This window comes from Dermacentor variabilis, chromosome 4 (assembly GCF_050947875.1).
Source record: "Dermacentor variabilis isolate Ectoservices chromosome 4, ASM5094787v1, whole genome shotgun sequence".
Classification (NCBI taxonomy): domain Eukaryota; kingdom Metazoa; phylum Arthropoda; class Arachnida; order Ixodida; family Ixodidae; genus Dermacentor; species Dermacentor variabilis.
Window position 1 is genome coordinate 214,917,915 of NC_134571.1, and position 25,020 is coordinate 214,942,934.

The 25,020-nt window shown below is 47.1% G+C and overlaps 2 protein-coding genes across 5 annotated transcripts in view; one reads left to right on the top strand and one right to left on the bottom strand.

Moving 5' to 3' along the window:
* The window catches only part of pck (Claudin superfamily protein pickel), a 48,669-nt gene extending 31,822 nt beyond the window's left edge, over positions 1-16,847 (bottom strand). For 2 of the 4 annotated variants that reach the window (XM_075690908.1, XM_075690905.1), the window contains exons 1-2: positions 16,738-16,847; positions 12,537-12,859 (exon numbers count right to left, since the gene is read on the bottom strand). In XM_075690908.1, coding sequence (XP_075547023.1) covers positions 12,537-12,828 — 292 coding nt within the window. In that variant the 5' untranslated portion in view covers positions 12,829-12,859; positions 16,738-16,847. Of the gene's footprint in view, positions 1-12,536; positions 12,900-16,579; positions 16,598-16,737 lie in introns of those variants that run through there. The other 2 variants (XM_075690906.1, XM_075690907.1) reach the window with 2 other exon arrangements.
* LOC142578517 (uncharacterized) overlaps positions 1-25,020 on the top strand; it is a 729,695-nt gene that overhangs the window by 373,715 nt on the left and 330,960 nt on the right. The window lies entirely within an intron of this gene.

Consider the following 25,020-nt stretch of genomic DNA (forward strand, 5'->3'; position numbering starts at 1 on the left):
TGACACTCTATACGGGCTGCAATGAATAGGAGGGGCATCGCCAGTATTAATGCAATGTTTAACAGCTGTAGTTTGGGCCAAAGGACGATCGTTAAAGTAAAAAATATCATGGTAGGAAAACAGAACGCAGTAGAGCTCACGAGCGTGCTCGGACGGCAAGTCGGGCGCAATCATTTTCTGTAAGTCGGCGATGGTACAAGTTGCCGACTGCGATGGTAGAGGAGGATCGGATGAATTGTCGTCTACTGCTCTACTGCAATAGATGCTACTGAGTGATCCTCGAATGAGCAAAGCTGGGCCAGAGACATGAAGAGTATCTAGAGTATCTGAAGTATCTAGAGCGCACTGATTGGGGTCGTTTTCTGCGAATAAAACCCGCCCCATAATTGTTATGTTCTCGGCATTTAAGATTAAAGAAAGCATCCTTTCCTTGAGGGCAAAGCTAAAGGGCTCTGGTGTATCTGTAGGTGAGGATTTCTGCAAAAATACCAGGCAATTGCGTAAGAGACATTTAGACTTCGGAAAAGCCAGCAAACAGAATTTTACACTTTGTTATAACAAACTAATCATTAACAAAAAAACATACGTTTACTGTGCAGCCACCGATAGCATCTGTGAAATGTATACCCCTTCACACGTGCCAGCCGCCGTACCTGAGTCCGCTGCCGCCCAGGTGAATGATTCTTCATAGCTATCTGCCGTACACCAAAACGTCAAAAGCCTATCAATACTATTCACTAATGCACGAAGTGTACTCAACAAACGCATAGCTTTATCATCAGCCATTGATACCTGTTCTGCTGACATTGTTATCATTACGGAAACGTGGCTGTCAGCAAAAATAAGCAGCAGTGAAATACTGGATTGCGAAAACACTTATAGTTTATACCGATATGACCGCGACATTCAATCAGGAGGGGGAGTTCTTATCGGTGTCAAAGATGCTCTTGTTCCTCACATCATTCCGATTACATCGTCATTAGAACTTGTGTGTGTACGGGTTGTCATTTCCAATCGCGAGTTTATTTTCTGTGCCTGTTACGGACCACCCGCTGCCCCTATTTCGTTTTGCCATGAACTTCATGATGTGATTAATAACCTCATTGTTAGATACCCCACATCACCCTTGTTTATACTAGGGGACTTGAATTTTCCCAATGTTGTGTGGTCGAAGGATGACGTAGTTGTGAAACAGAGTTGTCCTCAATTTTTAGAATTTTTGGACCTGTGCCGCGATTTTAACCTTATTCAACTTGTGCACTACCCCACGCGCACTACACTGACTTCTGCCAATATCCTGGATCTCATTCTTACCACTGCCCCCAACTTGGTTTCACCTCTAACGTTCCTGCAAGGTATAAGCGACCATGTAATGATCCATTTCACTCTTAACGCGCATGTTACTACTAAAAAAAGCTCAAAGATTATACTAGATTACAACAGAGCTGATGCCTCGTCAATAACAGCCGAATTTGAGTCTTTCATTACGAACTACTTAATGAACTTTTCGCAACGAACAGTTGATGAAAACTGGTCTCTCTATAAAAACAAACTTCTATCGATAATTGACCGCTACATACCTAAAAGAAGAGTGCCTTCTAACCCCCGATCACCATGGTTTAATAATGCACTAAAGCGCCTGCGCAACAAAAAAAAACGGGTGTTTCGCTGCGCTAAAGCTACAAATCATCCTGATCATTGGTCTCGATATCACCGCATTGCCAGTGAATATTGTTCGGCAATAGCCAGTGCCAAGAACACATTCCTAAATAATACTCTGCCCTCGTTTCTGGTTTCTAACCCACGGAAGTTTTGGTCTATTGTTGCAGGTACTAAAAAGAATGTTCTTCAATTAATCCAATCAGACGTGCCAGTTCCAACTCACGAGTGCTGCGAAATTCTGAATAATACCTTCTCGTCATTTTTTCAGCGATCAGTACAGCCAAATTTTCCATTCTTATCGTCCCCAAGTTTTCCGCCTATGGATCCTATCTCGCTTGACTGGACTGGCATCGGCAAACTTATCAGAAATCAAAAAATTTCTTCATCCTGTGGTCCCGACTTCATTAATTCAAAAATGCTAAAGTGTACTGAAGTTTTTTCAAGTGTTATTTTATCAAAGATTTTTGACCAGTCCCTACAGCTTTCTACCCTGCCCAAAGACTGGAAGGTGGGAAAGGTGGTTGCGGTTCATAAATCAGGTGACGCTCATTCCTCCAATAATTATCGACCAATTTCATTGACATGCATTCCAAGTAAAATATTAGAGCACATAATTTATTCACACCTCATTAATTTCCTCGAGATGAATTCTTTCTTTAACAATGCACAACATGGATTTAGAAAATTCTTTTCCTGCGAAACCCAACTCTTGTCTTTTACCAATGACTTGTTTATTAATGTAGATCAGCAACTTGATACTGACTGTGTATTTCTGGACTTCTCGCGAGCTTTTGATTCTGTTTCTCATGATTTACTTATTTTCAAACTGTCTCTTCTTAATATTGACTCAAATGTATTTAAGGATTTTCTCTCTAACAGGACCCAGTATGTAACCGCTAATGATTATACCTCTAGACCTTGTTCAGTTACCTCCGGTGTACCGCAAGGATCCGTACTGGGGCCCCTGCTTTTCCTCATCTATATTAATGACCTGCCTGACTGTATCTCTAACTCAATCATTAGGCTGTTCGCGGACGACTGCGTCATCTACCACAAAATAACTAACCTTAATGATTCCAGTAAGCTTCAAGATGATCTGGTTAGTGTATCAAATTGGTGTAACAAATGGCAAATGCAGCTTAACACAAATAAATGCAAACATATGCGTGTCTCCTGCCGCTCTACCCCTTCTGATCCGCCCCCCTATTCTATTAATGGTACTGTCCTGTCGGTTGTTAACTCTTATAAGTATCTTGGCCTGCATATTACTAGCAATCTTTCGTGGAACATGCATGTTGAATATATCACTAACAATGCTAACCGAACATTAGGTTATCTAAGACGTAACTTTGCATCCGCTCCGACCTCACTAAAGCTTACCATGTTCAAAACGCTCGTCCGTCCAAAATTAGAATATGCGTGTGCCATATGGGACCCTGCTCATTCCAATCTCATTAATTCACTTGAAAGCATTCAGAACCGTGCAGCGCGCTTTATCCTCTCTAATTATTCACGTCATTCTAGCGTAACATCCATGAAAAAAACATTAGATCTACCTGACCTTTCACTACATCGCAAGCATTCTCGCCTTTGTCTTCTTCATAAAATATACTACCTCAATCCTTTCCTGAAAGAAAATCTCTTCACCAGACCCAGTTACATCTCATCTCGCATCGATCATCAACACAAAGTTGAAGTGCCATCTTGCCGCACTAATTTATACCATTCTTCATTCTTACCAAGAACCGCCACTGCATGGAACCGCCTTCCCGCCTCCTTAGTCACCATTTGTGACAGCACCAATTTCAAGCTTGCTGTTCAAAGTGCCTTATAGTTCCTTCATTATTTTTTTTATTTTTCTCTCGTTCTGCAAATAATGTACTTTACCACTCCTTTCTGTTGTGCCTGCCGGCCTTGAAAGTATGTACAATAAATAAATAAATAAATAAATAAATAAATAAATAAATCCCGCGTGGCAGCACTTATGTCATCAAGCAAAAATTGACCACTGGCAGGCAGATGCAATTCGCCGTAATAGATAAAACTGTATGAGGTACTGTGATCCCGTGTGTAAGTAGGACGTCTTGCATAGGAGCCGCGATGTAGTGACTGTTGGGGACTGGTGGGGATGAGAAGTCAACGTAAGTCAGTGCCGAAGGTGGCAAGCGAACGAAGTTGACGGAACTGAGGCGAATGGGGTGTGGTTCAGCGGGATCCAGAACAGGCAGGTCAAGGCGCAGAGTACTGGCGGAACAATCGATGAGAGCAGAATGTGCAGAGAGGAAGTCTAAGCCGAGGATGATGTCGTGGGGACAGTGGGCGATAGTGGATAGCACGATAATGGAGCGATCGACGAAGGAGACACGGGCGGTACACATACCAATTACGGGGGCTGTTCCGCCATCGGTGACACGGACAACAGGCATCGTGGGGGGTGTGATTATTTTCTTGAGCCGGTTACGAATGTCAGCGCTCATTACCGACAAATGCACCCCAGTGTCTATAAGAGCAGACACAGAAACACCGTCGACTTGCACGTCAAGAAGACTCATATGAGTGAGCAACATCAGTAGAGGATTTGGCGGCGTAGGGAGCAATGCAGCGTCACCTCGAGGTGCTGCATCATCTAGTTTTCTGGCTGGGAGCGGCACCCGAAGGGAGTTGGCGAATAGGAGCGACAGGGATGGGGAGAGCGAGATTGCAGTCGTTGGGGCGAAGGCGAACGAGAATAGGGGCGGTTCGGTGCAGGAGAATCAGCGGCGGCATTATCGGAGCGTGCGGCATAGGGACGAGAAGGGCCACCTGGGGGGTGAGAGTAGGCAGTATAAGTAGACTGGGTCGGGAACTCCCGCGACTGTGACAGTGCCGAGAAATGTGCCCGATTCGATGGCAGTGAAAACAAATGGGCTTGTCATCAGCAGTGCGCCATTCAGATAGGTTGCGGAAACGTGGTGGGTAAGAAGGTGTGGGACGGGGCGGAATCAAAGAATCCGGGTGGGTATCAGGGCGATGGGCCAAGCAGATGGTGTGAATACCCATGTTTTCGAACTCCTGGCGGACAACTGCCTGGATCAGGGAAACCGTGACTGCAGATGCGTTGGTGGGACTGGAGTAGAAAGAAGCTGGATAGGCGGCCTCGATCTCACACCGGACGATCCTGGTAACATTGCCAGAGTTGTTGGGACGAAGAGCGTCGGCACAGGAAGATGTCGCTGGGGTGTTGGGCAAACGGGCAAACTGCTGGTCGATACGTCGGCTTTTAGAGAGTTCTAGGCGGCGGCACTCTTTTTATAACTGCATCCACCGTCGCCAAGTTGTTGCAAACGAGCAAGTTGAAGGCGTCATCGGCAATGCCTTTGAGGATGTGGGGAACCTTGTCTGACTCAGTCATGTGTGCATTAACTTTGCGGCACAGAGCCAAGACGTCCTGAATGTACGTGACATAGAGCTCTGCTGACGTCTGCACATGGCCGCAAAGCACCTTCTGCGTGGCAAGTTGGTGGTCGTAGGGGTTGCCGAACAAGTCTTGAAGCTTTTGTTTTAGTGAATCCCAACTGGTGAGCTCATCTTCATGCGTCCGAAACCAAACTCGAGGTGTGCCACCGAGGTAAAAGACTACGTTGGCGAGCATGATAGTAGGGTCCCACCGGTTATTGCGGCTGACGTGTTTGTACAGGCTGATCCAGTTATTGACGTCTTCCCCATCTTTGCCCGAGAATACGCCAGGATCATGGGGAGCGGAGAGAGTGATGTAGGTCGTCAAAGTGGCAGCAGGTGTCGGAGCCGTTGGAGTCGAGTTGTCGTCGCCGGGAGCCATGAAGGAAGGCTCGAAGTACCGTCCACTGCAAAGCTTCGTGACGAGGTACAGGGAACGTCCACCTCCACCAGATATGTTACGTAGGAAGACACAGAAGAAAAGCTATATACAAGTATAATTACAAGGAAACACGCAGCACATGGCCAAGAGGCAACAGCCCATGCTATCCTCTAATCGTCGTCGTCGTCTTCACACTGATCGCCTCTTTGTGATCGCAAATACTGTTGCGCAGCAATATGTTCCGACAATACACGATCTTTCGGCACCAACATTCAACACGTCAGCAAACTGCGATCGTATGATAAGTTTTCCGGCCGCTACATGCAATGTAAACAAGCAAATACGCAAGACGCGTGCGGTCAAGAGCAGTAGCCACCCACCGCGGCACCTTCACCGCAATACTCGCCCGCCCGAGTCGCGTGATTACACCGGCGCGCACTTAGTTTCTTATTTTGGTACCAGCAAATTTTCTCCAGGGTCGTCGAACGCCCGCACTCACAGCTATTGCCACCAACCATATTGCGATAAGCATCTTCACCTAACTGTTTCACAGCGCACAGCGTCGTTTAATACGCAATAACCCAAACGCCGCGCTGTTCTCTGCTGCAAATTGCGATTGTATGATAAGCTTTTCGGCCACTAGATCTCATGTACACAATAATAGGCACGAATAGCGCACAATCGAGAACAGTAGCAGCCCGTCTCGCATGAAAACACCGAGCAGAAGATCTCCTCCTGGGTCGTCACATGCCGCATTCACAGTTATCGCCATCAATCCTATTGCGATAGACATCTTCATCTATCTGTTTTACAGCGCATGGGTGTAGTGCCATTGGAAGTGTGCTGAATGTTTTTAGTAGGCAATCACACAAGCCCGCCGCAGTTCCTTACTGCTGGCAGCGCGATGTGAGTGCATCCAGTGCCGACCACCAGCTCGATTTCGTTCCAGTTTCCCGTCCTAAAACACTATGCAATAGGAAAACAACAAGAAGCCACAGTTTCACCGGAAAGGCGAAGCATCAATTGCTACTGCGAATTAATAGACAGCAATGCAAGGTAAGGATAGTAGTTTTGTTGGCCATATAAACTTGCAAACATTGGCTTATTAACTAAATTAACAAACATGGTGTCACAAATGCATAAGAAAACATGAACACCTCTCACTCTATGACCCTGCATGCACACTTGTCAAAATGCTGGTGTGAGAAAGTGCAGCAGCAGAAGCAGCAAGCGAACTGACCTTTGTAAATTCCAAGAACAGCAGAAAGAATACACATGCACATAAAAAAGATGCGAACTAGCGCTACTACCAACTGTATTTTTTTTTTAGAGATACGCATATATGGTTGCCCATATCATCGCGTGTGGTTGCGAGGCACTTTTTTCCGAGACAATTATTTTAGGCAAGTCTGCAAATCACATGGCTCAATTGGCTTTAGAAGCATTCCATATCCACAAAAATTCCCCGATCCGTGTAAGCGAAGCATCTTCGCTTTTGCACAGCGCTGAACTGGACTTCTTGAATTCTGCTATTTAAAGCAGGCAGCAGTTTTGTTCACCTTCTTTAGCTTTTACTTATGTTTATCCCCTTCGCATGGGGAAAAGCAGCATGAAACTTGTGCATGGCTCACTTTATAAAATCGGAGGGTGTGTCAGTTGGGATAAACATTTGGTAGAAGCGCTTGTCCACATTTTACTGTCTTCTTTAAGTGTATGTATATTTCTTTTTGCTGTTTTGGGAGTTTACAATGTTAGACCAACTAGCCCACAAGACGGTCCTTCTGAACTGACCTTCGTGCTGCCTCTCGCTTCAACGCAAACTAAGCAGCAAGAACACAGTGCATACAAAGCCATCAGCACTCGACACACTCTGTCCCCATTGCAGATTGCTTTCAAGATAAGTACAGCCTCCCAAGTATCTAATAATATTGCACAAGCATCAACCACACAGCCGCTCCATGCCAGTGCTGTTGACGCGAACAAACTTGTAAGGCATACTTAGTGCTGTTGGCAATGTGGTTCTGACTAACCTGAAGTAAGGCTTGCCAAGGAGGGCTAACCAAATTTTGAGAGTAAACTTTCATTTTTCAGCACATTCTCTCTCTGTGCTGTCTCATTTCGCAACAACTAAATTCTCGTGAAAGCGAACTTTCCTCTTTCCCCATCAATTTCGTTATTGTGGGGTATTACTGCATTTGTGCTCACGTGCACAAGGGTCACTCTGGTGCAAGCATCATCTGCTACGCTGTACCCTTCTGGAGGACACATGCCCTGCTAGGGTTATCGGGAAGTACCACTTACGGAAAAATGGTCTGAGAACACATGTACAGCTCAAAAGTGTCTTCTGCAATGCACATTCCATTTTTCTTTTGTATTACTGGAGCCCATGCATGCACCAGGGAATTAAGATTTTTTAAATTTTCAGTTTCATCTAAGAGCCGAAGCATCAATTGTGATAGCAAATTAGTGGACAGCTATACAAAGTAAAGATAGTAGCTTTATTGGCCATATAAACTTGTGAACATGGGCATACTAACTAAATTAACAAGTACAGTGTCTGTCATGCACGCAGAAGCAAACATGAACACATCTCACTCTATGACCACGGAAACTCACTGTCAAAACGCTAGGGTGAAGAAGTGTGGCAGCAGCCACAAGCAAATTGACTTGCGGGCTGCGTCTCACATCAACACGAACTAAGCAGCAAAAACACGATGCACTCTGTCCCCGAAGCTGATGGCTTTCAATATACAGAGGCCCAACTTGCGGCCACCTGGAGTAGAACACATGCCCACTCCCGACTCTCCCCCCCGCTCGGAGCTGTGCACACAATGGAAGATGGTGTGCTTCCTTCGAGCTTTTCTCTCTTGCGTGCATGAGATTGAGCCACGATTGCAAGCTCACCCTCACACACTTTCACTCGCACATACAGCATACAGTGTGCGGTGATGATTTTATTGCCCTTGGACTTTATATGGAGCCTCATGGCAACGCTGACGGCTGATATGCACCTGGAGTGTCCATATAATTGCTACGCAATAAAATAGAAGACTGTAAATGTATCAGCATGAGTGAGGCATCATCACTGAAAAATGAAAAACACAAAACAATGGTTGTAAATACTCGCAGCTACCACAGGGTGTCTACCACGTTGACATTTCCAAATTCCCTGAGTTTTCCAGGTTTTTCCTGAGTGCCTTTGCCCATTTCCCTGAGTGATGCAGAACTATGTTTTATGTCAAGACGGGCTGAAACCATATCGCCTGATGCTGTCACTCTCGAGTAAGCACATGAAAAAAATTAAAAAGCGACTTAATCCAATTTGAATACTAATGAGTAGTGTTTATGTTATTCAAAAAGAGAATAGAAGGCAGGGGTTAGTAAAATGCACGGAAAATAATGTGTCTTCGAAAAAAATTGCAAATAAGTCGGACATTGTTAAGAACGGCCAGCTGCAGTGCAAGTTTGCCACCCAGTTGCGACTGTGGAAGCAACATCTCAGGAGCATCGCCGCCAACCTCTAGCCACAGCGTGACTAAATCGACTTTGTGTCGCGGAACAAGACGCGCATCCCCCACTCTTCATCGCTTCAGCTAGGATGCATTTGATGAAGCAGGTTTTGTGCTGAAACCGCCGCCAACCTCTAGCCTCATCGCCATTGTGACAAAATGAGTTCGGCGGGCCAACTATTGTTCCCAAACTCCCCAACGCGGACCTGATCTGCTACGGGTGCGCGAGTTGCCGCGGGAATGCCATTTTGCGCTGCTTCCCACGCACCGGCCAAGACGCAAGACAACACACTACCCGGAACGGCTCTGAGTTCTACGGGGCACCTCTGACGTCGGCTCCGGACCTTTGCACCTGTGTGTATGCGTGTGTGCGTATGTGTGTGTGTGTAAACCGTGCCGCAGAGAGGCGGCTAGTTTGCGATGACTAAACGAACGTTCGCATCACCTTGTATCAGAAGAGGACCGAGTGTTTAAAAACCGCTGTTGTGTGGCTGCTCAGGACACTCTCTCTCAAGCAGTCATGTTAGATTGATGTACTTTCTCAAACGGTCATGTTAGGCTGAAAAATAAACCCATATTCCTCGTTCTCGATGAGAAGCAGTCCTTCCCTTCATCAACGTCCTCAGCGTGGATAAGTTGGACGACGGCATGGGCCAGCTACCTTCTAATTCATGCCCGACTCCAACCTTGACAACGGATCACGAGCAATGGGATTGAGTCCCCAATCCTGACAACATTCACAAATACGAATAAAAAGGAGATGCACATAGAGGCAACTATATTCGAATACGAGCTATTTCTATCAACTGATAGCAAGCTCAGTGGTATGAGGCCCGAACTCTGTCACAGTTGAGATTCTCTCTCAACCGCTCGTAAGTCAACCTCAACTGTCCTGTCATACTCTCAGCTCGCGCACGACGCCTGAGTGTTGTGTTTCACTGCTTTAAAAGAGTTTATTTTGGTTTGGATGCGGGACACCTGCATCTCGGCATCAGCCAAAACTTTGTTTTTTGAGCTCAAGCTCCTTCAAAACGGCGGCAGCAAGCTTCCTTTCCCGTTTATTCCTCAATGCGTACATCATTTCTGTTCTTGTCCTCCTTCTGCCACTCGTTCGCCCCAAGGACCATCTGAAGCATCTTGGTCAGTTTCACAGTCCACGGCCGATATTTACAACTCCCTAGGGGTCGCGAAAACGTTCGAAAAATCGGCCAGTTGGAAAAAAATAAATGCGTGTCATTTACTGCCCTTAGGGGCTCAAACCGCCACAGGCACGTTCGAAAACGCTCTGAAGGCCTGTCGGTACACATATTAGGCATATCGACGCTCGTACTGTGACAGGAAATACCGGGTGCACGTGTGTATAATTAAGGAATACATACTGTTTTCCGTGGCAATAGCCCCTTCCCACGCTTGTTATGCTTGACTGCAATACTTTTGCGTATGCTTCACCATGTAACATTTCTGTACAGAGGCGAAGCTGACTTTCGGGAACCGGCATTATGCAACGCACCGTGTTTTCTAAGTTTCTAAGCCAATCGCGAGGACCACAAAAGCGGAGTCTGTGCCATTGCTGACAGCAGCTAACACTTTCAATAAAAAACTCGACACCAAACGGCAAGAAGCTTCATAGCGAACGTCGAAGCAGCTAGGCCTAGCGTTGCCGCAGTGGTGGCAACGGCTGCCAGCGGATCTGCGTGCGAGAATGCCGGTTCGAGGTGGCGAAGTAATCAAAACGGCAGCAGTGGTGCCTTTGATTATTGCCGTTTCGGACCTGCGGTCACGACAAAACGTCCGGAAAATCGGACGGCGAAGGCTTCTTGCGTCCGAAATTTCACACGTTCTGATACGTTAAATCTATGGGGTACGTGGCGGTGCCGCGAAGCCATCCAAATTATCGGGAATCCGGAAAGTCGGTCGTTGACTGCACACTGGCAACTCATCCAGCCGACGACAGGGCGTCAAAGACGATTCATTGCGATTCCTGTCTGTTGCTCGAGCCAGCATTATCGCGACTTTCGACCCTTCCAATAAAATTGCCGCTAATTTTCCCTGATGGAGGTCCAAATTCCCTGAGTTTTCCCTGACTTTTTCCAGACTACTCAAAATCCGTGAGAATTCCCGGTTTTCCTGGTTTTCCCGGTTGATAGACACCCTGTACCAGGACTGGCTATTTGTAGTGGTGCCTGATGAAGCGTCGGGTAGCAAAGGCAAGGCGTGTGCGCACCTAAAGCAAACAGTGTAGGAGGGGGCTGCTCGTACTGCAGAGTACTTCGTCCACTTGCTCATACTATCTCTGATTTTGCTAATATGAGATGCTGACATGTCATGCAGTCAATACTTGTGTATAAGATTATTAACAACCTGGGCGGCTTCAGGAATAGCCTATATTGCTATCAAAGCTTATTTTTCAGAGTTTGGGCATGGAGTCCACATTGGGGTTTGGAAAGTTCAACATTTCAGCCTTTCGTAGCGGTGTCTGTCTTTCATCATCAGCAGCAGCAGCCTGTTTTATGTCCACTGCAGGCTGAAGGCCACTCCCTGCGGTCTCCAATTACCCCTGTCTTGTGCCAAACGACTCCAACTAGTGCCCACGAATTTCTTAATTTTATCGCTCCGCCTAGTCTTCTGCCGTCCTCGACTGCATTTTGCTTCTCTTGGTATCCATTCTGTAACCCTAATGGTACAACGGTTATCTAACCGGCGCATTACGTGACCTGCTCAGCCCCATTTTTTTCTGTTCATGTCAATTAGAATATTGGTTATACCCATTTGCTCTCTGATCCAAACCACTCTCTTTCTGCCTCTTAACGTTATGCCTAGCATTCTTGTTCTGCCACATTGACTTTATGGAGGAAGTAGTGGTGCCGTGAAGCCGTCCGAATTGTTGGGCGTCCAGAAAGCCGGTCGTTGACTGTACACTTGGGAATTCTTATAGTGGACGACACGGTGTCAAAGAGGATTCGTTACAATTCCTCTCTGTTACTCAAGCCAGCATTACCACGACTTTCATTTCCTTTCAACAACATTACTCCTCATTTTCCCATTTAGAAGCACAAATTCCCCGAGTTTTCCCCAAGCATTTCCAGAATATTCAAAATCCCTGAGAATTCCCAGTTGGTAGACGCCCTGAGAAATGCAGCATAATAAATCATAAACACATGCATACATGCAGTAATACAGAGAAACTGTAGTGCATCCAACAGAAAGAGAGGGTAAAATTAATAAAGGCAACCAATTAGGTATAATTTGGAGCATGATGAATTACAGTCAGGCCTCATCATAACGAGGTCACACCCAACAGGAAAATAGCTTCGTTACATCCAATACTCATTATAAGCATCTACTTGTTACACACTGACATCAGCAATACAGTTTTAGATTTACTTCATTTTATCTGATAATTCATTATAACTTGTGCTTTTTATTGAAGTTCAATTGTACATAGACAACTTTTGTGTAGAAAGGTGCAGGGGCAACATCAGAAACCTTAGTCAGTTCACGCTGTTCTAGAATTAATTTTGGTCTGAGAAGGACAAGGGGTCACTGACCAGGCAGGAGCCAGTCACGGATGTTCTGGTAGGCGTACGAATGAATCCAGTGGCAGCCATTGAAGGTTTCATCATACTGGTAGGACGGGTGGCGGTAGTTGTGGAAGCAGACATCCCACAGGCCCAGTCGGACAAACTCCATGTTGGCCTCTTGGTAGCTCTCAAGCCAGTAAGGGCTGGCAAAGCTCACCAGCAGAAGCAACGTGGCACAGTAGCCCACCAAGCCCGCACCCAGCAGAAGGCCCGAGGCTGGTGGGTACCGGTACACCTGGCCGCTCGAAGACTTCTCCATGGCAGACAGCCACTAGCAGCCCCTCCTCCTCCTGCCGAGTTTCAACACAACCGAGAGCTACATTCTCTTCTCTGTGGTGAGAAAGTGCAACAGGCGAAAAGCACAGGATTACACGAAACCCGATATGGAAAACAGCATTAAAAGAGACCAGGACAAAAAACAAGCGACAGCAGAAGCACTTAAAGGGCACTAAAAAAAAATACCAAGTCCAGCTACTCTGACTTATTACAGTCCTGAGAGTGTGAATAGGTTAGTCTTGCTGCAAGTAGAGGCTTTGCAAAGCAAGAACACAAACGAAAAGAACAAAAACATTACGAAGATCTAATGCTCACTGAATCTACATGAAACAAAGGTTTAAAGGGGCCCTGAAGCACCTTTTTGAAGCGTCAAAAACACCTTGTAATTAGTTTCGTACCTCCCAGAAATATTTTACTGAAATAATTTTTTCAGAAGACCAAGCAGTACTTTTAGTGCAGGTACGATGAATGCCATATTAACCTAAACGTCTTTCGTTCTGCTGGAGCAGGGCAACACTGGTGGCAGTGTTGGCAACACACACATTTTGGTCATCCGATTCATGGCTTGTAACATTGTCTGTCTGTGGCCTGTTTTTGACCATGTGTGAACAACGGTGCCATGTACAACAGCTCACCAATGGATTCCATGTTAGTTGTCAAGTGCCACATTTCGTACCAGAGCTGCTGGAACTATCAGTGGCAACCCCACCTCTTAAAATTGTGTGGGGCTCCTGCTACTGACCCCGGGAAACAGAGGTCCCATTTGATGCCTTTCAGAGAAATTGGCGACAGCCACTGCATGAGAACGGCAGTGAAACAGTGACGGGAGAGCTGTAGCGCCAACAACCTTTTCTGTTTACGTAGACGGTGTCGGCCAAACACTGTCATTCTATGCAAACTCCCAAGTGCATACCTTCAACAGATGTGCGAGTACCACGAGCCTGCGGCTTGCTCTGGCAGCTGTTGGCCACCAGCAGCTACCCATGAGGATTTCGCATATGACGACACATGCAAGACACTGGCAGATTCGAAACGGGTGAGGGGAATGCCTCTATTCGAAAAGAAGGTGGTTGAGAAAAAGGATTCTTCACGCTCCGCTTGTGACCTCCATGTGCCACAGATGACTGCAAAATTTGGCTGAGATGTTCATAGCTGTGTGTGTTGTCCACGGAATGTGTTTTCTCATCAAGCCAGAATGGTGGTGGTTGAGGGCCTGTTTAAAATTTATATAACTAAATGCAATGCATACAATTGTCGTTATTCTCATCCTGCACAATGTGTAATCTCATGCAATGACTATGCACTACACTATCCACAAGCTATGCAGAAATGTAAACACTGAATCAGACGCGCAAGACATGAATGCAGCAATGTCGTGAGGATGAAGGCGATTCCCGATGCTTGCAGAGAACACATCTAAACTCACTTGGGGATTCCATACTCCTTGTGTTGCAGCGGTACCTACCTATTCTGGAGGATTGGCCAAAAATGGGGCTCCCCAAATTAAAGAAGTTTAAGAAAATAAAATGATCTGTTGAATATCATGTGCTATGTCATCAAGAGGTCTGTGTGCTTCAGGGATACCTATGTGCCAATATTATATATGTGCAGGTTTTATGTCGTGACTTATTGTTTTAGCGGGCAAAACAAAGGTGCACATAATGGCACTGTCGGTCAAAACACCGTGCTATATATATACACACAACCTATCATTTCGCGACACACCCGTTCACACCTCTTTCCCTCTCCCAACAGAGAAACCACTGAACTAGCCTTGCCCAAGCCTCCATCGATGACACAAATTCTTTCGCCCTCCCATACACCAAAACACACCGGCCCTCGCTAATACAGTGGGCCTACTCGGCACAACCCACCAATGAAATGAGAAACCTGAAGGAACAGGCAAAGAATGATTTACTTTAAAACTGTTGAAGTGACAAAACAGAAAAGATTTTCACAGCATGTTTGACGTTGGTGAAGCTTTTATCAACAAGAAAGGACTATATTTCATTCAACTTTCTGGAAGGCTTCAACGCAGTGACTTTCAAAAACTTGACTAGCACAAAAATTGCAAAAATGCACGAAAATACAGTAAAATTGCGACTTGACGCTGATGTCCTCGGAGGTCCAGTTTGAGCATAAAATTCAATAATGGCCACTTTGGCAACCGGCAAGGACAGTGTGGCAACAATTTACAGTCGAAAAAATGCAAATGGAGTTTTGAAAGAATAACTTGTCCGTCTAAGCGACAAGTGCAGGGCCTGCAATTTCCCTGTTGCTTGTGTATTTTCTGTATTATTTTTTTCGCTCTTGTCTCTATTCATGCTGTGTTCCATAAGAAGGCGACTGGAGTAGATGCAGCATCACACATGGAGGTCGTTCCACAGAGAAAAAAATAACACTAAAATGAACCTATCGAGCGCAAATAAGCTGGAGCATAAGTTAGAGCTACCTTAGCTTTCACATCGAGCTTACACATAAAAGCGTAACATGGAGTTTACACATAGAAGCAGAAAATGTTTGGACATTTTTATTGCTAACATTTATCTGGAAAGATAGCGTATAACAAAACATTCAATAAAAAGGTGCATGCGGAACATCATTTTTTGTATCTGTGCATGTATTAGAAAGCAGTACTGAATGGGGGAAGGCTAGTTAAAGAGTCTTCCATGCCAATGAAACCTGTTATCTAATTGAGTCTGTCAAGGCATATGACCAGGGCGGGTAGGTCTTAAGAAGCAGTGCACAGCATTGGAGCTGCTTAGCACAGTAATTGACCTGGCATTGTAGAGTCTGTATCTCTTCTCTCTTCTTTAATATATTCATGTACTCAAAGGTCAAAGATTTATTTCTTTTTTTTTCTTTTTTCAATGCGGTGTCTGCCGCCTCACTGCTTGTACTCCTGCAGACAAGTCGTTACAATCGAAAGAAAGAAAGACACCTTGAAAACACGGTCAACTTTCGGCATGTAATAGTAATCCGATATTATGTGTTATCAAAATTGGGACAGAACTGAGGATCCATGTACAGGCAATGGAATAGTAGAAGTATTAAGATGTATTCGAACACACACCCGTGCTATGTAAGCACGCAATACACGCACGTGCCTAACCGGTATCGGCAGATCGGCGGTGACAGTTTGCAAAAGCACCTTGGGGAACACGGATGCCAGGAAATCCAGCTGCCAACCCACAGCGTGTACAGTACATGCAAAAGAGCTCATTCCAATTTCCGCTCATTTTCAAGCCAACCTGCGCATTTACTTACGTAACAGAGTTGCGGGTCATTGTGCGAGTAAAAGCCACAGGGAGGCCAACGGGCCAGCGATAGCGGCCAGTAACAAGACGCACACAACGCACGCTCCGAATCGCGATGCTGCCCTCCGACCGCGCGGCGTGCACTGCGTAACCTCATTCAGAATGCATGCCCCCGTCTCGATACACGGCAGGCAATTAGCCACGGGCCAATGCGATCGCCGGACGACGCCAGGTGCTGGGGCGATCACAGACGCATGGCCCACTCCATACAAGGTGATCGGCGGCGCAAGCGCCCGGACATTGCCTTGTAACGTACGCGTCGCCCCAGCCTGGGAGACCAATGGAAAGTTTGAAGCTATGCGTTTCAGAAACGTCTGAAGTTCGCTGTTAACTTCACGCGCCCAACTCAACGAAATGGCTCGCACCGCGCGCGCCCCGCCCTGAACACTAGCAACGCGGCGACGCTTCGGGACAAACCTGTTTTTTGAACGACGCATCAAAAGCACTTCCTTGCCGCAGCACACATTGCACGGGTGGGAAACGAGACCTGGGACAGACTGCGCGCGCAGGAAGCGGAGGTTTCCAATGTGCTCGAACTGAAGGCGCATGCAAACAAGAAGCCAAAATGAGCTTACCACAGGGAACTGCTGCGAGCCAAACCACCGACGCACAGTTGAGACGCCGCGCCGCCGCTTCTGCCACCGCTTGCGCTCCGCTCCTTCGCTTGCCGCCGCCGTTGGTTGTCGTGCTGCCGCGCGTGGGAAATGACGCGCGCGAGATAACCGGATGTTGCTGTCACGTGACCACAGAGAAACTTGTTTCGTTGTCGTCTGCTACCGCCGCTTTGCGTGCTTTTCAAAGAGCGTCGGTGTGCTTAAATTTTCCGATTACATTACTTACCGCATAATCCTTTGTCTTTTAATACATCAAGAGCATCTATCACGGATCTTGTAATGAACTCAATGCATTTCGTGACCGTGGTCTAATTCATAAAGCATATGCAAGTTGCGTTTGTCTCAAGTAGGAAAGCGCTGAAAAAGCATCAGTGCATCCCATAGTTCCTAATAAAAAATAAAAATGACAGAATGCAGCATTTATAAATACAAATCTGGCTCTCCGGCTTAAGTGGGAAGAGGTGGGTATCGGAGCAAAGGAGAAAGGAGGAGTCGACGACCGATCCCGAGGCTGTCAGCCAGGGCAAGCCCTTCCATGACGTTTTCCGCCTACCAGAAGCCGCGGGCGCGTTGATCAAGGAGCTTTAAACAAGGGCTCCTCTAAGGAGGTGGACGACGCACGTTTCGCTGTTGTGTGCGTTCGCTAGCTTGGAATCGGGTCCAATCCTCGAGCTCGGCTGCTAAGCCGAGGTGCTTGGAACGCTGGTCAGCAAATGCGCGCTGCACTCCCATAGCAGGCGCTAAACGCTAGAGCGAGCGTCCGTTCTACACGCTGGGCAGGTAAATAAGAAGTACTGTGCCGACGTCAGAAAATTAGGCAGAGTGATGGAATTAGCAAATTTGCACGTGCACGTTGAAATCAGCTAGCTCAAGACTGAAATAATTGGGGATCACTGAAGGGGGCGTTTGTGATGCAGTGTACATAAAAAATAGGCTCATGATGATGCGTACTCATCCGTGAAATTGAGCATGTCCTGTTAAGTGACAACTGCGAGCAGTATTTATCTGCAATTCCTTTTGCAGCATCATTGTAGTGCGAGCGTAGCTTGCTATTCCATGAAACGTCAATGTATTTTGGCACATGCACAAACAGGCTTACGGGTGAAGTGACAGAACAGGTAGCATTTTCTTCATTCCGCCTTCTGTATGCTTGTGTCCTAAGGAATTCAAATTTTCGAAGGCACCTTCGAAGGCAGCTGATATTTCTTGTCCGGCCTATAGTGTCTGTTCTTTTCTGCTTTTTTAGTTATGACCTTGGGATGGGGGGGGGGGGGGGAGGATGGACACAATTTTATTTTAAATGCGGCAAAGTTTAACGACCAGGGCTCAGGTCTCCCATAAGGGGACTTCGAGGCCTTGCCTCGTCGCCGCCTCTCGGGTCTGCTGGACTGCCCACTCTTGCGTCTTGAGGTTGCAGCTGCGTAGAGCGGCGGCCCACTTCGACGCAAGAGCCTTCGAAGCTACCGCCATTTCAGCTTATACACTGCCACAACATGTTGCCGTACACTTCTTGCCACTTGTAGCCATTTTCCCACCTATGCACATGCATGCAGTCATGTGAAAACGACAACAGTAATAACTTTTTCGGTGGATTTAAACTAAAGATGCAGATTATTTACACAGTAGCAAATAAGCACATGGACGACGAAAGAAAAAGACGGGACACAGCAGGGAGAAAAAAATCAGGTCTGGCAACGCCACATTAGACTCCTTGAATTATTGTGTACTAGAATAACATTATTCTAGTACCCTATACCTTGAATGCTAAGACTGGCAGGCAGCGGGAAGTTGCTATGGGGGCGAGCTCCACCACTGCAAAAGTTGGCACCACCGTCAGCGTGACGTGTTATGAGGGATCACGTGGACACGGCGGCCGCGTCGGCTGCTTCGGAAGCGCCGAAACAAATTGGAAACGGAAGTTTAAAGTACCACCTGCGCTGCGGTTCTGATTAAGTGGTGAGGTTTTTCCACCTTGGGTATCAGCTTGACAGCATGCTACTATAATAAGTAGTGGCTGCTTCTGGAAGCGTGCAGCATGGTAGGCCACGCGGTGCCGCAGTGCCGGACGTACGCAATTGACGGAGCCTGGTGTCAGCCTTATTCACACGTAGCCGCAGGACAAGAAGCTGTGTGAAGCTTGGCTTGCGAAACTTAGAACCGGCGAACAGCCATCGGTTACAACTCCGGTATTTAGCAAGCACTGACGCGAGGAAGATTTCTGCTACGGCGTCGGGACTGCAATGTTCGGTGAGTTGCAGAAAACGCGCACTGAGATGCTCGCCCGTGCCTGCTGCCCGGCTAATGTCATGACGCTTTATTTGGTCTATGAACTTATTGATGATAGATACTGGCAAGTTCACTGGAATGGAAAGGGAGCGGTAAGATGCATATAAAAAGAAGACACGGTACATGATCATATGTTTGTGTTATGAACTAATGTACTGGATTACGAAAAAGAAGCAGCCGGAAATCGCACGCTTAGAAGACCAATAAAGAGACAGTGTGACGCAACTTGAGAAATAATATTGAAACGTCCAAGAATTTCGAAGAATAAAAAAGTGAGTCGTCGCGACGGCACATCACAGTCGCCGTAGGCGTCGAAGTCTCTATAACGAAATTATTTTTGAACAGTTTTGATAGTGTCCACGCAACAACGGTTGCGTGTGTACTGTCAAATGCTCCTATGCTGCGGCCTAAATATGGCGGCACGGTGCGAAAACGCGCTCGCAGCGAAAGCAAAACATTGCGCGCGGACATGCATGCAGGCGCGCAGTCGGTCGCTGCGTACCCGTGCAATCGCTGCATTGAGGCTTCATTCTGTTGTGCTCCATTCGGTTATATACAGAGAGTCGACTATAAGAACATATTTCACACAGTTTACTCTCAGCGTTTGCCTATACCTTTCACGCAAGAAGCCGGTTCGGGCCGATCGCGGCGACTGCGCGCAGTGGCGTTCACTGTATACGTATTCGGTAGATAGATATCGTCTGTAAACGATTCTGTGCCTTCAGTTTGCCCAAGATTACTATTTTGGCAGTAAAAAACTTCCCTCGTTTCGAGAGTACTTACAGAAATCTCCAGGAGGGCTGCCGCATGGTTTTTATTAAGCGCCAAACCTCTGAGGAGCGCGCCGCGTTGTCGCTCATACTATATATACGCAAGGGAGGAGGCGCATCCGCCAGATGGAGACTCCGTAAGTCCTCACCCCCAATAGGTACGAAATAGCAAGCGCATAAGGATATCATAGATAAGACGTTAATTAAGGCAGAATGCATTATCATTTCAGACATACCACCTCGACCTTTACGGGGCATAAACAAACACTGCCAAGTGTATCGAATTCGAATGCTTCTTGGCGGTTGCGTGAAAGACGCTAAGACGTAGACTGTTTAAAAAAGGCGGGATGCAGCAATGGCGCGTGCTTTTGCCGTGTTTTGACGATCGGCGAGGAACGCAATAGCCTTTTCGGTCCGAGGGAGCGAGAATCGATACACAAAATAAGGACAGTAACCGAAATTCCTTAGAACGATGGCTCTAAGTAACCCAGCTATGTAGTCTGGTAGTGCTAATACTCGTATTTTGAGTACAATGCTGTTCTTCATGAGAGGAAGATGGTGGATAGTGGTGTTCAAAAGATAGCTCGAAATTTAATTACTCTGTTTTGGCAGCGTGCCCGGCATACCCATACATTGTGATTACATACCGAATGAACTGAAGGTAAACGCATGAACGGCAACGCTGCGGACGAGTAACGACATTAGAGAGTTTTAGAATAGGGGCCCCAATAGTTTGGGGCCCCAAAGAGCTTTGCGGGTCTTATTTGGGGCACGCAGGAGTGCAGAGTTTTAGAATGGGGTTTTGCGTTTGCGGATAGCGTCTTGTGCTGACAGCGCCACTACGGCGTCAAAGAAAAGCTGTTACAAATAATTAAATCAACTATACCATTTTAAGATAGGAATAGTAATTTTGACTTGCGTGTATTCCCGCTTAATATCAATTTTGAGGTTATTCTGTTAGCAGCAAACAATTAGTTGCGCTTAGTTTTGAGCGAACCAACTTTACGTGCCTTCACCAGCCAAGCTTAGCCGTGTTAGGCCTACGAGCCATAAACTCCACGATCGAATTCGGTGTCAGCGGCGTCTAATGAATCAATCTTCATAACACACGCTAGTTGAGAGAAAGCGATAGCCGCAGTCACTTCTCCTAGCTTGCGAACTTCACGCGTTACCACGAGTCGGACCCAGTTTAGTACTAGGTTAGAGCCGTCGCTTCGATGGGTGCCGCCATGTTTGCCGGCGCAAAGCTTTTGGGGCCGCTATTTGGGCTCCCGCTAAATCGGTGAAATAGCGTTCCCAACGCAAAACCCAAACGCAGCTTGCGTCTCGCGCATGCGCAGTGGCTTCGACGCTGTTTCTTTGGGGCCCCAAAACGTTTGCGGCCCCTATGCTAAAACTCTCTCTTGAGCAGCGAATCTTTTCTTTACAATACACAAGACACTGATCGAAACTTGCGGAAAACAGACTCGGGATGCGAGTTTCAAGTGAGGTAGTGAGGCCACTATCAAAGCTTACGAAAAATCTGTTGACGGTGGATTTTACGCAACGATGTTTCAAGTGAAAGCATGCGGACGTAAGAATAATTGGTGGCTTAAACGCATCTTTACGTGTTTTTGACCTGTCAGCACTGATGATGATATATCAGCATATTGCTGCGGAAGAAGTTGTGCATTTTGTTACGTCCTCACTGAAAATTACGGTTGGTACGCTTATTTTTTATATTGTTTTCGATGGGTATAGCGCTGCACTTGGCGACGAATTGGCGGCGGCGCGAGCCGGTGCCGCACTGCCGGGCTGCTTTATATTTCTTGGGTGACTTTTTGGCACGCATTTTGTTGCGCTTGTGCAAGCGTGTCATTATTAGGCATATGTTGGTGGCGCCTCCAGGACACCAAAAGGGGGACACCAAAGCTGGAGCCCGGACTGGTCCCCTGGAGATCCTGCGCGGCCGACTTTTTTATGATCTCAAGTGCTCTCCTGGTGACTCCGCTTGCTGGTTACGCGACCGTTAACACTTGGCGAAGACACCAGCTAGAACACATGAAGCGACCAGCTAGCTCGACTCGCGCAAACCTTTCACCCCGCGCAGTTACCTCCAAAATAGGGCGCGCGCAAGCGGGCAGCCGTGCGCAGCAAAGGGCGGCCTCGAGCAGGACACGCGACCACAGTCTCCCTCAACGCGCGCGCTTGACCACGTTGCGAGGCGCTCAACTCCCCTCCGCATTTGCGCGCACTTGATCACGCGACCTCAGACATTGGGCGCGTGGGAAGAGGGCGCGCATCGTCACCTTCCTGCACCCTCGCACGATTTCCCTCGCACCTGCAGCGCATGGCGCACTTGATGCGATCTGACCGCAATTATATTTTCACAGAAGTGGTTTTTTGTCACTCCCCTCTGTAATGCTTCGTTCCTAAGGGTACAATAAATAAATAAATAAATAAATAAATAAATAAAATGATTCAATGCGCAATGCTCAACGCATTAACGTCGACAGTCATCGTGAGATGAGTACCACCGCGTTTTTTTTTTCTTTTGCGTCGGTGGACATATGTTCCCAAAGTCTTTCTTACTCCATTTCTAGTTGCACTAGAACAGTATATTTTTTGTGTGCAACAATGTATACATCGAACTATGTGGATTTTATGCTAACTGTATGATTCAATATAGAATTATTTTTAGCTATAGATATTGAAGATGCCCTAGCTGGAACAAGCGAGAGTGTAACCTACCTTTCTGCCTACCGCAATGGGCCTGACATGAGGCGAAGAATGCGTCGCATTCAAAACAAAACAACAATTCATTACATGTCTTGGGCGGACTAAGCGGCTCGCCTAAGACCATGTAGGCATTTCGCTCTTTGCCGCTATAAATCCCGTTCGATCGCGTCCATGCCGAGCCGTACGCATTTCGAAATAAAGCCCTCGCAGTCGGCGAACCTCACGCTCAGAGCGCGACAACTGCGGCACCGCGGCGGGCCACGAGTGCACGCCGCCCGAAGTAATCGGCTCCGAGCGCGCGCCGCGTGGTCTGCCACGCGTTGCCACCTCCGAGCAGCGCGACCCACACCGCGCCGCCGGTCGGCGCGTGTGGCCCCGAGGGCGCGGGAAACCTGCGAGGAAAGCATCTTTCTGCAAATTTGGAACCACTGGAAGGATATCAATCGCACTAAGCCCAACGAAATAAAAAGGACTGCAGACGAGTCTCCATTCGAGGAGGAGGCGCCGCAGGGCGTGCATATTAATTATTTCAGTCCTTAAACAGCAAATTTTGGAGGACGCTTAAACTTCGCCTATTAGAGTGGAACGCGATAGCATTCAAAGATCCCTGACTGCTTCGCACGCTTCCCGGTAACTGCAGCTTATCTAGCCGCAATGCCTTCCTCGAAACGCTGGCGGCGTACGCTGTGCACGAGATATTCCTGGTATTTTCTGCGCGGCGGGCGCTGCCGCGGATGCGCGCAGCCCAGCGCCAACTCGATGGCGTCGCAAGGAACCGAGCGGGGCTCGACGCTCGTGCGACAGACCTCAAACGGCAGCTGGAAAAGGAGTTCGTGTTTGAGTTCCCGCGTAACAGAATTATGTTTTCTCGTACATTCAAATTATAATCTGACGCTATCATGCCTGTAGGTTGTGTGTAATTCGTACTTTACGAATATTCTGACGCATTTTACTTTGAGAAATGAAATTAGTTCGGTAACGCCTATGCGCCACACGGAGGGTGTGCGTGGATCGGGATGCGTGGTTAGGGATGATTTTTCTCATACGGACATCGCCAAAATAGCGCACAAATGCAGGACGTGAGGCGAGCCACGATAAAAACTGCGACTCTGCTGGGTGACCATACACAAGCGCCCCAGCGAAGTGCGCTAACGCCAGCCTACGCACACACGCAGTAGACAAGGGCCGAATTCACAAAAAGGCACGTACTTTAGAACTGCGAGAGCAGACGCCAGTCAATCATGGTGCCGGACACGTTATTAAAGCGACTGACAACCAATTTTCAGGGTACCTAAAACGCCGTGGAACATTTTTCAACAGAATTTTTCGATCTGACGTGAGCACGTAGTCTTCACTGGAGGCATGCTGGAAACGGTGATAGATGCGCGCGATAGCGATTATACGCAGGCATTAGTGAGAGGTAGACGACAAGTGCGCCCGTAAGTGTGAGAAAATATTATTTCGCTTAATTATCAAACAAATGTTCCTGGGATTCATATTTTCCGGAGTCTTAAAGTGTCTCTGCAATAATAGGTACGTGTGTTCGTCTTTTCCAGTCCAACTGCCTTGGTGTTTAGCCAGTCAAAAGGAAACCAATCGGATCGAAAACGAAACGACGCTTTTACACGTGATTCGCAGTTCAGCGTGCTGTCCTAGCCATGCGTGCGCTTTTCATTTCCGAAAGATACAATAAAGCGCAAATTTCTTGTAATATATCAACTGCAATTTTGAGCAATAATTATGTTGTGCTTAATAAAAACCGACTTACGTACAGTAATCTCAATTCATTTCATTTGTTATACCTCAAAGGCCCCATGTTGGGGTATTACGTGAGGGATGGGTTTTAATTTCAGTGACAGTGTGATTTCAGTGCCGCCTTGAATTGGTGTGGATCGGATTGGTGCACGGCAATTGCAAGTAGATGGTCCCAGTCCCGTGCGGTCGCCACAAAAAAAAAAAAAAAAAAAAAAAAGAAAGAAAAGAGTGAAGATCAGTGGTAGGTTGCGCTGGGGGAGGGTATACCATCCTGGGATGGTTTGTGCGGCTGGACAAGCGATGAACTGACAAGACAGTTGGAACACGGTGGAAGAATAAATTATTCTTCCACCGTGAGTTGGAACTTCCAAGGGAGCATTATAAAATTCGTGGTAAAGGCATAGTATAGATATGTGACGTCGCAAATCAAGGTTGGCAAGGTGACCATAAAAGGCCCGTGAAACGTTTCGGACAAATTTTGTAGACGCCTAGGGTACAGCTAAAGTTAATCATTCGCACGAAAATTTATGTGAAGGGACTCATATTAAGAGAGCTACGGACGATTACCAGTTACCCTCCTCCATAACCATGCATTTTCTCCTCAACTCGTTCGCCGAGGGATTGGGGCGAAGCTCCGCCTTCACTGGCTCTGAGACATGATGGCACGTCGTGTCGTCGACTTCCGGTTCTCTAGCAGCGAGCGCGCGAAGCCTTT